General features: G+C 39.3%; 1 protein-coding gene across 1 annotated transcript; it reads left to right on the top strand.

Moving 5' to 3' along the window:
• The first annotated feature begins 1,600 nt into the window (after positions 1-1,600).
• On the top strand, positions 1,601-12,582 carry LOC111158802 (peptidase M20 domain containing 2). The gene is made up of 7 exons (XM_022521067.1): positions 1,601-2,138; positions 4,281-4,429; positions 6,510-6,652; positions 7,917-8,071; positions 10,454-10,589; positions 11,705-11,812; positions 12,238-12,582. Exons 1-7 carry the CDS (start codon positions 1,683-1,685, stop codon positions 12,390-12,392), a joined length of 1,302 nt encoding a protein of 433 aa, XP_022376775.1. The 5' UTR covers positions 1,601-1,682; the 3' UTR covers positions 12,393-12,582.
• The last annotated feature ends 5,371 nt before the right edge of the window (positions 12,583-17,953 follow it).

Genomic DNA, 17,953 nt, shown 5'->3' with positions numbered 1-17,953 from the left:
AGAATGACAGTATTTTTCTGAGTTCAAATATGACATTTGCTCTGGGATTGTTAGCACATGAAACAGTTACAACAGTAACACAAAGTCTTCATGTACCCAGCCTCCATTAGACTTATTTTCAAAAACCACACTCCTCTAGAATAGATTAAATCTTTAAAAAATGCATTTCTCTAATTACATGAATATTTTGTGTCCCATTTAACCTGTGACAAATTAAGGGAAAGGATGGTGGAGTATGAAAAGCTGATAGAAGCTTTCAATATGCAAAACACCTTAGAATAGCATCAACAACAGTTTGTTTTTTTCCCTCAGACTTTGTGCTTCATTCTGGAAGAAAACAAGAGCACAGCATCTTGAATTTCTTCGCTGGGGTAATTTACAACCCAGTTACATTGTGCACAGCAGCTGCACACATCCTGTTACTTGAGTTCGCCATCAGTTACAGTTACAAATGAAACCTGCAGTATGTTGTCTTTCATAGCTGTTACTGTTCAAATCAAACACCTAAGTCAACAAAATGGTATGAATATTTACGACCATAAATCTTTTTATGAACTCTTCAGTATGGGCTTTAAAAAAAATACCGTCATTTTGTTTTATTTTATTATTATTTTTTTTAATACCGTCATTTTAAATTCTTAGTTCTACTCTACTCAAATAGACTATAGTGGCGAATACATATCCAGTCCTTACTGTACTCCAGGTGCTGTTCTAGACACGAGCGTCACTCTTACGAGAAAAGTACACAGAGTAGTTGCAGCTTTTTTCTTTTTCTTTTTTTTTTCTTTTTTTTAAGATTTATTTATTTATTTGACAGACAGAGATCACAAGCAGGCAGAGGCAGGCAGAGAGAGAGGAGGAAGGAGGCTCACCGTTGAGCAGAGAGCCCGATGCGGGGCTCCATGTAGGGCTCCATGTAGGGCTCCATGTAGGGCTCCATGTAGGGCTCGATCCCAGGACCCTGGGAGCATGACCCGAGCTGAAGGCATTGGCTTAACCCACTGAGCCACCCAGGCACCCCGGGTAGTTAGTTGCGCCTTTTAAGAGAATACAGCAACCTCAAGAAGAAGAAAGTGAGGACAGCACAGTACACTTTAAGCACATGGAGTCTATAGACCAGTGTTCTCCATATAGCACTTTTATAATGACATCTAGTTTTATGAACTAAAAACCTTGTATAATTTTTCATTACTGTTCTATAAAGGAAAGTGGCGTTTTTCAAGGACCATGTTCCACTTGGTCCTGTGCCTGACGCCAATTAACCAATAAAACCGTCCTCATTCTGCTGCTGTGAGAAATAAGCAGCAGCAGAAAAGTGATAATGACCTTAAAGCATAGTTCAGTTGTAAGCACAGTCAAGGAAACGGAAGAGAGACGAGTCCCTCTACACCGCCACTTTCCAGTGCCCTCCGCTGGGAGCACTCCTCATTCCCCACCCCCTCCCGCCGGCAGGAGCACTCGCAGAAGGGGCGCAGACGGGGCGGATCTTGTACCCGGCGAGGCTCTGGAGGCGGGGCCCCGGGGCTCCGGGGCGGTGCTCCCGGGAGCTGCTGGGCGGACTAGTGCGCCCAGGTCGGATACTCCCGGACGCCTGAGCGTGCAGGCCTGCGGTGGGCAGCTAGGAGGGAGAAAGCGAGTGGACAGTCTAGCGGCGTGCTCTCAGATCACCAGCGGTGAGCAAGATGAGACCCGGAGAGGAGCGGCCCGTGGACGGGGGCGCCCGCGCGGGTGTCTCCGAGCTGGAGCTGCTGAAGCTGCGCGCCGCGGAGCGCATTGACGAGGCGGCCGAGCGCCTGGGGGCCCTGAGCCGCGCAATCTGGAGCGAGCCCGAGCTGGCCTACGAGGAGCACCGGGCCCACGGCGTGCTGACCCGCTTCTTCGAGTGCGAGCCTCCGGCCGCCTCGTGGACGGTGCATCCGCACTACCACCTGGCCACAGCCTTCCGCGCCGAGTGGGGGCTGCCGGGGGCCGGCGCGACGCCGCGGCCGCTGCAGCTGGGCTTCCTCTGCGAGTACGACGCGCTGCCCGGTATCGGGCACGCCTGCGGCCACAACCTGATCGCCGAGGTCGGGGCGGCGGCCGCACTGGGCGTGAAGGGGGCCTTGGAGAGCCTCCCCGGACCGCCGCCGCCGGTGAAGGTGAGGTGGGGCCCTGGCTCGGGACTTTTCAGCGCCTCTGCCCGGGCCGGGTGGGACCCGGGGATCACAGGCCCCCGCGCTTCCCGTGCGCACCCGTCCCCTCGGTGTCCCGGCCTCGCCTTTGCCAAAAGGCAGAAAGAACCCTTGGATAAAAGTCAGTCGTTCTCAAGTTGTCGGCCCAGCGACATTTTTCAGACTTGTGTTTTGTTTTGTTTTCTCTTATGTAGTTGTAAACGATTGAGTAGACTCCCCCTAAGGAGAGAACTTAGAACCGAGCCTGGTTGTCGCTGTGATTTATTTTTGGTAACAGAGGTAACCGCAATTTGCTGACAAGGTTGTGCAATCTCTGGAAGGAAGTACTTACTGTAGGGAAACCTATAGCCTCTCTTTCTTAGGCTCCAAAACATCTTTTGTTCGTGGCAGTCATAGGAGCTGTTGTGATTCGAATCATTGGTATTTGGATAGGAAGTTTTCAGTCATTAGAACTACCAAACCTCCCCACAAAGAGTGGGGAAGTGAATGAATATTTACTGCCCGAGTGAGTTCATCCTTAAATTTTAATATTTCATGATTTTAAGATATTTCTCCTTTAAGTGGGGGAAATGCTGTTTATGTGTATTATAGGGCGAGTTTAATCTTGTGTTACTGTGTTTTTTCAGATGGTATATCCTTCATTCTGTGAGCTAAGATACAGTCGTCTCCATTCTGCTTAAGGGCAAGACCGAGGTTTTCTTTTAATATTCTGTAGCCCATTTTTTTCCAGTGTCAGTAACTTTTCTTTTATCTTAACTGTTTGATCTTTTGTGGCTTATTTTCTTTAGCTGCCTTCTCTTTTCTGCTTCTGGGGGCTTGGTTCTGCAGCTGGGTAGGTTTTTGTTTTGTTGGGTGGGGGTGGGTGGGCGTGTCCTTTGGCATTGCATGAAACACTGAAGAGATTTAACTTTAAGGAGGTTTATGCAAGATTCAGGGAAGTCAGCAAAACGTAACTTGAGAAGTCATCAAATTTAAGGAGTCAAGGGTTCGGAGTAAAAAGTAGGTTAATTTAAAAGTTGGAGTGCTTTGTAGACTAACAAAGAAGGTTCAGCTTTGGGAAAAGTACACTTTTGAAGGGTAATGCATAGTTTCAGCAAGGTTATCTTTTCTCTGTGAAAATGGTTTATATTGAGTCCCTTAAAAAGCCAAGACTTTTTCCAGCCCATTTCATTGTATTCCTGTACATGACCTTGAAAGTATATTAGTTGTTTACAGATAATTTTTCTTTGTTTTTAAAAATTGTTTGACGAAGTTAAGCTTAAATATCAAAGTAAAATGTTTATTCTGTAAAGTTCTCTTTTGTTTAATTAGGTGTTTGGTGACCAATAAGTCTGCCTGTTGAACTGGTGGAATCGAATTAGTAAGTTTGTGTAATAGTTGGCTGTTTCTAACTGTGGCATTAAGGTTTATTTAATGCTCTTCATAAAAGTTTAATGAGTTAAGACATTTTAATGAGGTATCTCAGTAAGGAACCAAGTTCAGGCCTGATATCAGGACATCTAATCCCTGCTCTGCCTGGAGACTTGTTCTGTGTTCTGGGGCAAAACACTTCACTCCTTGCCTCAAAACCATCATCCCTGAAATGATGACACACATCACTCACCTACCTCACAGGGTTGTTGTGAGGATACCTAGTAAGTAATCAGAAAATTCTTTACCAGTTTATGAATAATTATAATAATAAAATAAAATAAAAATATAATAATAAGGTATATGAATAATTACATATATTACTAAAAGACTTAGTCAAGAAGAAGCTTTAAGAGACAAGTCCTAAAGAATTTGGAGGTGCTCAGTATATAGTATTTATCTTTTTTTCATCTTTGCCATTAGTTGTATAAAATTGAGTTATAAATTTAGGAAAAGTTTCCTTTCGTAGCTTTAGTGCATACTTGGCACGTAATTAGTATAATAATGTAAGTTAGAATTTGTGGTTAATTTAACATCATAGATTTATGCCCCCTGCATTATTGAAGTATCAGAGAACAAAACCTCCCTCCACATAGTTGGAGTGTAGGTTGTGAATACATATGCAAGGGAATCAATTTGATATTTTCCTCCGAGGATTTTTTGTTGTTTTTTTGCTCTGACACAGGTATTTCCTTCTAGGTAATTGTCCTGGGAACCCCTGCAGAAGAAGATGGTGGTGGCAAAATTGATTTAATTGAAGCAGGGGCTTTTAAAAATCTTGATGTTGTTTTCATGGCCCACCCATTCCAAGAGAATGCTGCTTACCTACCCGATGTGGCGGAACATGAGTGAGTGATCAAGTTGAAACAACTTGTGGAAAACAGACTGTTAAGATGTTTGCATGTCCTAGCTGGAGACTAAAACTCCATATTTAGGGGCACCTGGGTGGCTCCGTTAGTTAAGCGTCTGCCTTCGGCTCAGGTCATGATTCCACGGTCCTGGGATCGAGTCCCACGTCAGGCTCCTTGCTTGGCTGGGAGCCTGCTTCTCCCTCTGCCCCTCCCCCTGCTTGTGCTCTCCCTTGTGCGCTTTCTCTCTCTCTCTCTCTGACAAATGGATAAATAAAATCTTTAAAAAATTTTTTTAAAAACCCCCTTCATATTTATACATTTAAAAAGTGAGTTGAAAAATGATGATGTGGGGCGCCTGGGTGGCTCAGTGGGTTGAGCCGCTGCCTTCGGCTCAGGTCGTGGTCCCAGGTCCTGGGTTCGAGCCCCGCGTCGGGCTTTCTGCTCGGCGGGGAGCCTGCTTCCTCCTCTCTCTCTGCCTGCCTCTCTGCCTACTTCTGATTTCTCTCTGTCAAATGAATAAATAAAATCTTTAAAAAAAAAAAAAAAAGAAAAAAGAAAAAGAAAAATGATGATGTGATGCCTTACTTGATTTCCTTTGAATAACATTTGGTAATCCTCTTCTAGTTGAGATTGAATATGGTATTCATAATGGGACTATTTAAGTAGTACCTGAAAAGCATCGAAATAGCAAACAGAATGTGTTGAACATATCCTTTTTTTTTTTTAAGCTTTATTTATTTGAGAGAGAAAGAGAGAGAGAGCGCGCGCATACAAGTGGGAAGAGGCACAGGGAGAGGCAGAAAGAATCCGACTACACACTGAGCGCGAAGCACAAAGTGGAGCTGGATCCCATGAGTGAGATCATGACCAGAACCTAAACCAGGAGTCGGACGCTTAGCAGATGGAGCCTCCCAGGCGTCCTAACACATATTCTACTTTAAACTGAGCGATCTGTTTTCTGGAAAATATCTATCCTTTAATATGGGGTTATCCTTGCAACTGACTAGGTAAGAGGCAGCTTTATTAGAGTTGGGAAGAAAGCACACTTCTCTAGTTTATTGATTGTAATTTGAGTTCTTTGCAAAGAGGGTGAATTATGTTTCTGAGAGAGGATATAGAAACTAACCAGCTGTGGATTTTAGTGGAATTTGCCAGTAGATATTTTGCTGATTTGTCTGGTGTGACGTTTTATTTATTTCTCTCTACGTGGAAGAGCTCCCTTCTTTGGTACTTGGGAGCATGGATCGTTGAAGTGGTTTGAATTTTGTACACCAGAACTTAGAATCACAGTAGTTAATCGTCCACTTTGTGGGCCAGTCTCAAGGAGCCACTGCTCAGAGGTTTCTGGAAAACCACATATTCTCCCCTGTGGTAGCTAGGGATTAATAACTGAACCGTTCCAGCGGAGTTTCTCACTTGTACTCAGTGATCTCACATCTCAGCATCTTATCAGGCCTTGTTTTCAGAGGATGAACATTTTAATGGTTCTGGTATCTTCATTCTTATCCCCAGGAGCTGGTGCTGTGGCAGTAGGGAGAATCTTTCCACTTTGGTTTTAGGGGTAGTGGATAGGAGGACATGTCTGGAGAACCTTAGAGGTTAGAGATCTCTGCCAATGCCTCTGCCTCTCACCTATTTCTGTTTTCTTTTACCTTCTCCCACCCTTAAGACAGAATTAGCTGAGCTTTGCAGACCTTTGATACAGAGTTACCACAATGCAGTGTAAAAGGAGACAGGAGCCCCCTTTTTTGTAACTGCAGCATCTAATCCAGAATTGCATGTTTGTTTGACTTGAATTGTATACAGATTTAATTTGTACGGGAGGTCGACTGAGCAAAGATGTCTTTTTCTCTCTTTTGGGAGGAATGCCATCTTCGTGTCAGTCACTGTGTTACGTAACAGTAAGCTATAACTAAGGTGCATAAATTGTTATGTTGTTCCTACAAATGATTTGCAAATAAAAATTCCAGCAGCCTGATTGAATTCTGAATACTGGTTAGGTAATTCTAATTATAGTACCTGGATTTTCTTTAGCAATTTTGAAAAGAGTAATTCCAAATGATATTTTATTTCCTAGCATGACTGTAAAGTACTATGGAAAAGCCTCCCATGCCGCTGCGTATCCCTGGGAAGGATTAAACGCATTGGATGCTGCCGTTCTCGCCTACAACAATCTGTCTGTGTTGAGACAGCAGATGAAACCAACCTGGAGAGTCCATGGTACAGATGTCAAATGTTGCATGTGATAAATGGTGCTTAATATAGTTCAGTGCAGTGTAATTAGTATGTGAGTTTTAAAAATTGGAAACATTTTATGTACTTCATATGAATACTCCAAACTTCTTAAACATTTTCAGAAATTCATGTGACAGAATCCTAGGATGTTTGTGTATATTGGGTAAGAAGACAGTTAAGAGTATTTATGCATAAATTGAATGGTCATTTTGAGATAGAAATAATTGGTTTTATTTGAGGACATACGTGCTTTCTCTGGGTATTTGAAAGTTGAATCTTGATTTTCCAGTTATCCTCACTGTCTTTTAATGGTAACAGATCATTTCCTCAATTTAAAAAAAGTTAGGGGTACTGGTTTTATTTTGTTAAGTGCTGTTAATCCTCAGTAACATCTTATAAAAATTATGTGTATTACCTTAATGTAACAACAGTAGTAAAATACTGTTTTGGAGGTACGAGTTTATTTTTTAGTTTATTTTCTTATGATTTGGGATATTGTTATACTTTAATATCTGTTCTTTACCTGATTTTGTTGTAGGCTGAAGTTAGTTTATAATTGCACTTTTGCCAATTTTCTTAGTTTTTTTAAGAGAAATATGTAGAAATAATATTTTTGAAAGCGGGTCATATAAATTTAGACTTTGTACTTATATTCTAGTTTCACTTTGAATGGATAAATCTTCCTTCTTGTTGTAGTTCCAAATAAATGCATTTGTTTTGACAGTTAATAGTGCTTAATGATCTTTGACCTGCTTTGGTTTCTTGCTGGTGTAAAAACTATGTTCCCATAATTTATATGCCATTTAAAATATTCACTGGATTCTGGAAGTACGAGGGTAATTACAGAATCTTATACCACTTTTTTTTCCCCTTAGGTCAAAAGTTTCTCAAAATATACAACTGTAAAGAAACCTACTGAAATAAAGTTCTCTTTCAGAACGCTGGACAGTTATAAAAGTTTTTAATAGCTTTATAATCATGCAACATAATTTCTTAACATTATATAAATTCCTTAGAATAAAGTACACAGAGACAATTTTTTCCCTATTAGCTAGAAAGTATTACTTACTTCACTGTGTGTATAGAAACTTTTGTGCAACACGTCAAAATCTTTGATTGGTAAATCTGTGAAGCTAGTGAATTTAAACTGTTTTCTTTGTGTACATACTGGCTGAAAACTTAATAGGTATATTTTAACCTAAAGAAATGGTCTCCAAGCTCAATTTCAGTAATTTGGTTCTTTTTATAGGCATAATAAAAAATGGTGGTGTAAAACCCAATATCATTCCCTCTTATTCCGAATTAATCTATTACTTCCGTGCACCCTCAATGAAAGAACTTCCAGTTTTGACCAAAAAGGCAGAAGATTGCTTCAGAGCTGCAGCTTTGGCTACTGGGTGTACAGTAAGAACTTTTAAGAGTTAATCTAAGTTATAATCAGAGGGTATATATGTGGGCTGGGGTTGTTTAGTTAGAATATTACCAAGTTAGATTAGAACCAGGGGCGCCTGAGTGGCTCAGTTGGTTACGCATCAGACTCTTGATTTCAGCTCAGGTCATGATCTCAGGGTCATGAGATTGAGCCCCGTGGGGCTCTGCACTCAGCTCAGTGTCTGCTTGAGATGCTCTCTGCCCCTCCCCCACCTCACAGGTATACATGCACATGAGGTCGCTCTCTAAAATGAATAAATAAATCTTTTTTTTTAAAAGCTATATTAGAATCTACCTTGCCCCTTTTTCATTTGGCAATGTTTTGAGTATGTAAAATCAGTTGACTGAGTAGCTGATGTGAAGGTCTTTAATTCTTACTCATTTTACTTAGTGCCCACATAGGAAGGACCACAGTCCTCTTATTACACTGTTCTTGGAATAACTCTTCATAGGGCTGAACTCGACTCCCTGCTTTTTTGCAAGTTATAGCCTTCCTTTTTGACAGTTATGTTTTAGAATTACTCAAATAGTCCTATAAAGGGAACTTTGGGGAAAAATCAGCAAAAGCTATTTTTGGCGAAATTACAGGTATTTGTAGCAATGATATAAATACTTATGGCTTCCTGGAAAGTTAAAATAGATGCAGAAGTTAGTGAGGAAAGTTTGTTCATTTGAACCATGAAATCAGTGACATTTATGTACTAATCATACAGGGCATACAGTAGAATGGGAAGCTTGAGAATTATGTCATCTTGCCCTGGGAGGGTCTTGGGGTCCAGTCACAGAGCCAAGATCTGGAATAGGTGCCTCTTAGCCTACTGATTTTGTAACTTTTGGAAACATTATTACTGTCTTATTATTTCATCTGTTTAGGCCTCCGTTTTCTCTTAAAAAATGGAGATAATATAATCTATCTTCAGGTTCTTGTGAGAATTAAATAGGTGTTTGTTAAGAGTTAAGGCCTAACTCTCATCCTTACTAATTTATTTGTTCTGCTCTCCTTAGACTGGAGATGTGTGATTTATTCAGCTAGTGAATGGTGTCTCACAGAAGCAGTGATTCTCAGGCAGCATAAATGTCCAGAGAGGAAAAAATCATTCATCCCTTATTTATTTATAATTATAATAAAAATATTTATAAAATAAATGCATGAACTGTTACATTAGCTAGTATCACAAGGGGAATATTCCTTTAGGATGAGGTTCATTGTTATTAGATTTTAATCTATATTTTAGAGAGTCTCTTAATAATTTTTTATATATTGGCTGACTTGTAATATATGACCAGGTTGTCATTCTTTTTTTCTTTTTCTTTTTTTAAGAACTCTTTTGTTTCTTTGTTTTTAAAGATTTTTATTTATTTGACAGAGATCACAAGTAGGCAGAGAGGCAGAGAGGAAGGGAAGCAGGCTCCCCAGCGAGCAGAGAGCCCGATACGGGGCTCGATCCCAGGACCCTGGGATCATGACCTGAGCTGAAGGCAGAGGCTCTAACCCACTGAGCCACCCAGGCACCCCCAGGTTGTCATTATTTCCAACTTAGATATTGCTAAGAATAGAAGAAATGTCCACCCTGCCATTTTATAATTGGCTTTTACTAGTGTTACTGGTATTACCTTTAGTTTGAGGAACTGTTACCCATTTGGATTTAATCAAAACAAAATCTGTAAACCCTCTTAACTGGCCACTGATAAACTGCTTGTAAATCTTCATACACCGAAATACTGAAATTAATAAGAGGCCTGGGGGCACCTGGTTGGTTCAGTCGGTAGAGCATGCAGCTCTTGATCTTGCGGTTGTGAGTTCAAGCCCCACATTGGGTGTAGAGATTACTTTAAAAAATGAATAAATAATAAGTGAAGACCATAGTCAGCCCTTCTTCATTGTGAACCTTCTGTCTTTCTCTCAGGGTACCTTTAAACCTTTCAGGCAGTGGTGGCAGTGTCAGCTTGTATTTTGGATATAAGTAAATCTTCATTTTTTTCTTGTAGAGGCTACAGCCTAGAGCAGTGTTTCTCAGTGCCTGGTTTTTGGACCACCTGCAACAGAATTACTAGGGGGTGCTGGTTAAAATGGAGATTCTTGGGCTCCCCCCGCACCCTACTGAAGTTACAGAAGTTGAGACTCACTGGCCAGTAGAGGGAGGTGACATTGTGTGGTTTGGTGCATAGATCACATAAAGGAAATAGGGTCCTAGGGAAGTCTCATTGTAGAAAATACATATTTTTTAAAGGTAAAATATTTGAGAGAGTTTATATCTGGAAGGGGAAGTGTGCCCTTAAAACTCTTGCTGGTTTGAAAATTAGATAGTGAATGAGTTTTTTATTTCAAAATTTATTTTATAATTTTTTTTTTAGGTAGAAATAAAAGGTGGAGCCCACGATTATTACAATGTTCTTCCCAATAAGAGCCTGTGGAAAGCTTATATTGAAAATGGAAAAAAACTGGGAATAGAATTTATTTCAGAAGACGCAATGCTGAATGTCTCTTCAGGTAATTAAGTTCCTTCATATAAACTATATTGTGCTGTTTGCGGAAGGAAAATACCATTTTTGGCTAAATGGTTTTGTTTGCAGCTTTGGAGATAGGGGGGTTATTGCTCTTGTTTTTAATATTTAACATTTTAAAAATATATTTTAAAAATATACTTAATATATAATTTTTTAATATTTAATATTTTTCACAAAGTTAATGGTTATGGGAAAGAAACTAATGAACTCTTCGGTGAATATAAAGTGTTAAATGAGCAGATTTGTTTTTAGAAATAGCCAGCATACTTTTCCCTTTGTATTCTAAATACTTCTAGTGTTTAATTTGCTGAGTTGTAATTTTCAGTAAGCTACTTAAAGGAGAACTAGAATTTTGATTCACTGTCATTCATCAGTAGGCAGGCTAGCAAGTTATAAGGGGGCATTCCAGTTTTTGAGGTGTGACTATTACAGTTGTTTACTAATAGTTGTTCAGTAAGTATTAGAATTTAAGTAGTTATAAGTGTATTGGGGGTTATTTTAGATTTTGTTCCTTTTAAAAGCATCATTACTAATATGTTTGCATGTTAGAGATGTTCTCCTAAAATACAGTAATAGATGTTGATGAAGTGGACTTAAAAGGACTTGGCCATAGAAATGGGGGTTGATGTCATTTATTGAGATGAGTTCAAGAGAAAGCAGGTTGGGGTATGGTAAGTTGGTACATATTATTAGTATGTAAAGTTTGAGGTGCTTATGGGACTTCTAAGGGGAGCTGTTCAGTAGCCTGTTGAATCCAGAACCTCCCAAAGATGTCTAGATTGGAGATAGAGAAGTTGTATCTGAAAGGTGATGGAAAACATGGGAGTTTTTGGGGTCCCCCAAGTACACAGAGAAGGAACCCAAAGATAACTCCCTAGGGATGACCAGCACTTAGGAGACAGGCAGAGGAAGCAATTTAGAGGAGACAGAAAGCCAGACAATCAGGAGAGAGTCAAGTCGTGGAGGCCAAAGGAGTAGAGAATTTCTAGCAGGAAAGGAGTGGCAAATCATGTCAGGTGCTGTAGAAATTGGGTAAGTATAGTCTGGTGTTCATTGGACTAACAATTAGAAATTCATGGCTTGTCTTACCTTTTCAAGGATCTACTGATTTTGGAAATGTCACTTTTGTGGTTCCTGGGATTCATCCATATTTTTACATTGGAACTGATGCCTTGAATCATACAGAACAATACACTGAAGCTGCAGGTAAGTGTTCTTAGAAGTGACCGTGTGGGGTGCCTGGGTGGCTCAGTGGGTTGAGCCTTTGGCTCAGGTCATGATCTCAGGGTCCTGGGATCGAGTCCTGCATCGGGTTCTCTGCTTGGCAGGGAGCCTGCTTCCTCCTCTCTCTCTCTCTCTCTGCCTGCCTCTCTGCCTGCTTGTGATTTCTCTCTGTCAAATAAATAAATAAAATCTTAAAAAAAAAGAAGTCACCGTGTTGGTGTATGCTCTGTGGTAGTAGTTGCCTGTTTGGTTTAGCCTGTTGATACTTCATTATCTAATGTGATCTCAGAGAATCCTGTATTGGGGTGGGCATTTGGAGAGGCAGTTTTGATATCAAGCGCTAACCTGAAAACCAGTCACTTATAATAAATATGGAGGTTTTTCCATTTATTTTCTCTACCTTTTAGGTTCACAAGAAGCTCAGTCCTACACTTTACGTACCGCCAAGGCTCTGGCAATGACTGCATTGGATGTTATTTTTAAACCAGAGTTGCTAGAGAGAATCAAAGAGGACTTCAAGTTGAAACTTCAAGAAGAAGGGTTTTCAAATACAGTAGAATAAAAGGAAGATTTAAGAGCCACTTATGGATAATTGAGAAGTAATGATTTTTTTCTTTAATCTTTTTTAATGATGGAGGAGGGCATCCTTAATTTTTAGTGTTAAGGGATTCAAATTCCTCTTACCTGAAACGTGAGGACATGATGTAGAGAAATCACATGACCTCATACCTAAAATGAAAGTTTTCAGGGGCGCCTGGCTGGCTCAATCAATAGAGCATGTGACTCCTGATCTCAGGGTCATGAGTTTGAGCCCCACACTGGGCGTAGAGTTTACTTTTAAAAAATTAATTTAAATAAATAAAATGAAGATTTTCACAAATCTATGTTTGATGCAGTTGTGATCTTTTAGGAGTTGATATGTGATGGCATTTCTTTCTTCCAAGATTTTAAGTAATCTCTACACTCAACATGGGGCTCGAACTCATAGCCCTGTGAGATCAAGAGTCACATACTCCACCGACTGAGCCAGCCATGCACCCCTGTGATGGCATTTCTTAAACAACCTGGATGATACATGGTTTATCAGTGATAGTATTTTATAAATTCAGTTGTTGTATAAGTGTATTTTAAAAGGTTCAAGGGATTTCAAACTATATTCAGAACTGACCCATGAAAGATTTTTTTCTTTTGGTCTAGGGTTGTGAAATAGTTTAAAATTCAAGTACTAAACTTAGGGAAGGTTCATTTTCAATATCTGACTATATCTGCTTTAGTTTAGAGAATCTTTTCGTTGATAATAAAAGCAGGTTTTAATCAGAAATGCTGTGGGAAACAACTAATAACTCAGGTACAAAGAATAAGCTTCAGTTTTACCAGTTGAAGGAAAATGAAAAATTTTTGTTTAATTAACCCTGAGAAGTGACATTAAAGTGCTATTCCTAATTCCATATTTCTGTAATAGGAAAAAATGTAGATGGATAGGGTTAGACTCTTTCTGTGAAGTGTTTGCTTAGTAGTTCAGTGTGTTCTAGAGGGACTTAACGAGAAAGGAGCAAAGTCTCTTTGCTTTGAATATTAATGTCATATAAGGGGGCACCTCTACCCAGCACCCCTATTCAGGCTTCTACGCCAGCCTGTCTAGTTTACTGAGTATAGGGGACAGAATTCTAAGCCTCCTTAAGCCCCATGGTATCTCAATACTAGTTTATTTATTTATTTTTTAAGATTTTATTTATTTATTTGACAGAGAGAGATCACAAGTAGAGAGAGAGGCAGGCAGAGAGAGAGAGAGAGAGAGAGAGAGGGAAGCACGCTCTCTGCTGAGCAGAGAGCTCGATGCGGGACTCGATCCCAGGACCCTGAGATCATGACCTGAGCCGAAGGCAGCGGCTTAACCCACTGAGCCACCCAGGCGCCCCTCAATACTAGTTTAAAAGTATGACAAGTTTTTCTTGGTTCTTAGGGTAAATTTCTTGAACATGGTAAAAGAATGAAAAAAAAGTATCTGGTAAAGCAAATACTTTAAGCTGTGAATATAGTAAAGCTCTAGTACTCTTTATTTTAAAGGGAGTCTTCAAATTTGAGTTTATTCCAAAAATGGAAGATAAAAGAGAGACAAGTGTTTGACCACTCTGTTACAAGCAAGTCACTCAGGACCCCTGAGCCTTGAGCCCCCCATTTGGAAAGTTACATCACTCATCCTTACAGTCCTTTGAACCTGTAATTCCTATTCTGACATTATTTAAAGTTGAAAAAAAGAGAAGGAGAGTTAGTAGTTGAGACTTGCTTTTCTTCTGTATCAAGGGACTACAAGCTAAGGCCTCATTTGGCAAGCACCCGCTTTTATATGGCTAGCATGCTAAAAATAATCTTTACATTTTTAAAGAGTCCTAGGGGGAAAAAATATCAGAGACCAAGACCAGATCACGTGACCAGTAACACTGAAAATGTTTACTATCTGGGATTTTGTGTTAAAAAAAAAAAAATTGCCAGTCTCTGTCTTACATAACAGTAAAATAAAACCGGTTTCTCTTTGACTTCTGTCATATAATCAGATCTTCTCCTAGGATAGAACTTCAAGCCAATTGAAAACTCAGGGAAAGGGGTTTAGATGGCAGTGCCCTGGTTTAATGCACTGGTGGTTTGTCCTGGTCTGGAGTTCTGGCATCTTCAGACGTTTGTTTCTTGTAGCATTTACCTCATTCTGACCTACAGCCCCCCTGATGCCTTAAGACGGTCCCCTCTGCAAGCCAATCTTCTGCTCTTCACATCAGCTTTGAGACGGGTCTTGGGTGCCACACCCCTTCTGATTATTTGTAATCTCAAAGAGCCTTGGTCAGTATAGATTTTACAAACAGGAGAGGGATCCGCAGAGGCTTCCGGCTGAGAACTGGGTATGTCCAAGATGGCCGGTTTCTGTAGACGGAATTCGTTTCCTCATTATCAACTTAATAAATTTCCCAACTACAGGTTTTAAATTCCTTACGTAAGTCCTGCACTCTGAGGAACACGGTTGTATTTTCTAAAGCCTCAATAACATCCTAGAACAGGGATTGTTAGCAGGTAATCAACACACTAATAATATTCTCCTGTTTTTTTGGGCAGTGTCACAAGTTCATTGTTATTCATACAAAGCATTTGTGTTTTGTGATTGATTTACTTTTTAAAGATGAATTAGAGAAAATTTCAGGTTAGCATTCCATCGTTACTGATCCCTCCGGCTCTGGAAAATACTCTTGCGTGAGAGAATGAGGTGAGGGCTGAGGCTGGCGGCCCGGGGTCATCTGCACCAGCGCTCTCCGCCATAACCTGGAGCGCAAGACTGGCACTGATCTCCCACGAAGATTTGCGTCCCATCTCAGTTTCCATAATATTTTATTTTCCTTCCCATTTTTGAAAAACTTGGTCAGAATACGGGTTTATTCGTTGGAATATGTTGTGGATTCATTGTGTCAGAAAAAAGGTTGAGAACTGATGCTCTACAGTCTACGTAGAGGTACTTTTTTTTTTTTTTAGTACTAGATTGAAACTTGACGTTTCGTATTACTTTACTAGTCTTTAATAGAATCCGGATTTGTTAATCCCTTTTTATTTTTTATATACCAGTGAGTTATTTGAGCCACATATAGCCATACTATAAAGAATAAATAACATATATATAAATGCTGGAGTCAAAAGTCTCATTCCAGATGAACCAATGATCACTAATCCTCATGATTTGAATGTAAGAGACTGACTGCTTCCTTTGTAATGATAGATTTTCCTTTTGGAATGAAGCTCTTTTTATACCCTCATACTTTAGAGGCATGTTTCCTCAGTAACAGTGCTGAATTTCCATAAGCATTTCTAGTTGGCTTAAATTTCCGTTGTTGGTTGGTCCTCTCAAGATATATTAAATCTCCAAAGATTTGGGAAGAGAAAGGAAGCACTAGATTTCTGATGAACAGTGTCACTTTTAGACAAGGCACGATTATATTCAGCTCTTTTTATTTTTTTATTTGACAGAGAGACCAAGCAGGGGGAGGGGGAGAGAGAGAAGCAGACTCCCTGCAGAGCAGGGAGCCCGATGCAGGGCTGGAACCCAGGACCCTGGGATCATGACCCAAGCTGAAGGCAAATGCTTAACCAACCGAGTCACCCAGGTGCCCCTGTATTTAGCTCTTTATACTTAAAAGGTGATTGCATATTTTTCAGAGGTTAACAAACAGAACCTTTAAGAATTTCTAATTTTGTATCTTGTTTTCGAGGAAAATTGTATCCTCGTTTGAGGAAAGGGTCAACCAAGTTTTTCTCCCAGAAATAGTTTGAAAGATGACATTTAATTACCACTTAGGATCAGTATTGTTGTTACTCTTCTACTAGATACATATCAATATATTGATACCATACAGCAATATTGTTAGAATATTAGTTAGTATATTGTTAGAAGCCAGTATCTTTTCAATATACTTAATTTACTTCAAGTACACTAAAACCTGACTCTTGGGGGGAAAAAAGGCCCTGACTTAGTGCAAAGTTTAAAATTATATAATTTTTTAAAAGATTGACCTCATTTTTCCCCTAAACGAGAAGTATAGGTGGACCTGCCTGAGGTGTCTTTATTTTTATGGAGAATGCTTTCATTACCGTCTTTTTAATGATCTTTCATTGTTCATACCCTGCACTGAAAGTCTTTTCCTCAAATATCAACTTTTGGCTATCTTTGCTAAATTAATAGACTTTAAAAGGTAGAGTCAAATTGATGATTTAAATATAATTACAGACGGAAAAGATTTTTTCCATAGTGACTTAATTTTAAAAAGCAGGCCTGACAACAGAACCTGAATAAAACAATTATGTGGTATTATTAATTACTAAATTCCTCTATGCCCTTTAATAAGACAGTATAGTTAATGTTTAGCTTTTCAGACTGCTTCTCATTTTTAAATATTATGCATATTTTATGGAACTACTCAGGAAATTTATCCTTTTAATTACTTCTTTGTATAGCACTCAAAAGGGCGGAGACATTTAGGATACACTAGAACATTTTCATGTGTTTAGGAATACTTGTATAATAAACTGACACTTGATTTTCCACAGTCTTCCAAAGGATACTTTGATATTTTAGTTGTTGTTATTCAGCTGAACATTTGTGAACATTTGTTCACTGAACTCCGTGAATATCTGTGGAAGATTGCACACTTCTCAGCTTAAGGTGGTAAGAAGAGTAAGCATATGCTTAAAAATGCTTGTGGTTGGTGGTGAGTTCTCCTAAGATTTACTTCATCTGAGCACCTTGGTGTTGAGGGAACATCTGAAAGCTACTGTCTTGAAAATTTTTCAGGAAGTGTTTCTAAAATATTTGAAAATACCTGAATCATGTCTGTTTGTTTGGATAGAAGAAATTGATATTAAATGTTTTTTTAAAGGATGACTGTCTAATACTCTTTTTTAAAAAATCTTTTTGATAGTTGTCATGTTTTATACATTTCTAACTTTTTACCCAAAGCATCTCTTGAGTCTTCTGGAAAGTGCCCTACATTGTGTCCACGCCTTCAAATTATCAAAGCACATCACATTTTCATTGTAAAATAAATCCAGTATCTTTGTGCTGGCTAGCAACTCTTTATAAGGCTGTAAGGTATGATAAACTCCGTTTTATCTCTTTAACGTACTGCAGGCATTTTGCAGTTCATTAGAGGATGTTGCATTTTGATGTGTAGGAAGTTAATATTTTCAAGTAAGCAGTTTCTACCACCGTCAGGTGATAGTAGTTTCTGTAATATTTTAATACATATATATTAAATTGTGTATAAATATCTAAAATGGTAATAAATACATTTAATAGCAGTTGTCTTGTGGTTGTTTTCAACATACACAGAGATAAGAAAATACATGAAGCTAAAGTACAATTCCTCGAATACATTGTGATACATTATTCTCTGATTAATTCATCAGTTTTACAGGTGATGATTTGCTTTCAAACTCTAAATGTCGGGGCACCTGGCTGGCTCCCTCAGTAGAGCATGTGACTCTTAATCTCAGGGTTGTGAGTTGAATCCCCATGTGTGGCATGGAGTTTGCTTAAAATAAAAAAAGTAAAGAACAAAAAAGTCATATTATTCATATAATGGAGAATTT

Source organism: Enhydra lutris, unplaced genomic scaffold (assembly GCF_002288905.1).
Source record: "Enhydra lutris kenyoni isolate GAN:26980312 unplaced genomic scaffold, ASM228890v2 scaffoldscaffold63, whole genome shotgun sequence".
NCBI classification, from domain to species: Eukaryota; Metazoa; Chordata; class Mammalia; order Carnivora; family Mustelidae; genus Enhydra; species Enhydra lutris.
Note: the sequence above shows the minus strand (reverse complement) of the source record. Positions and strands in the feature narration are given on the sequence as shown.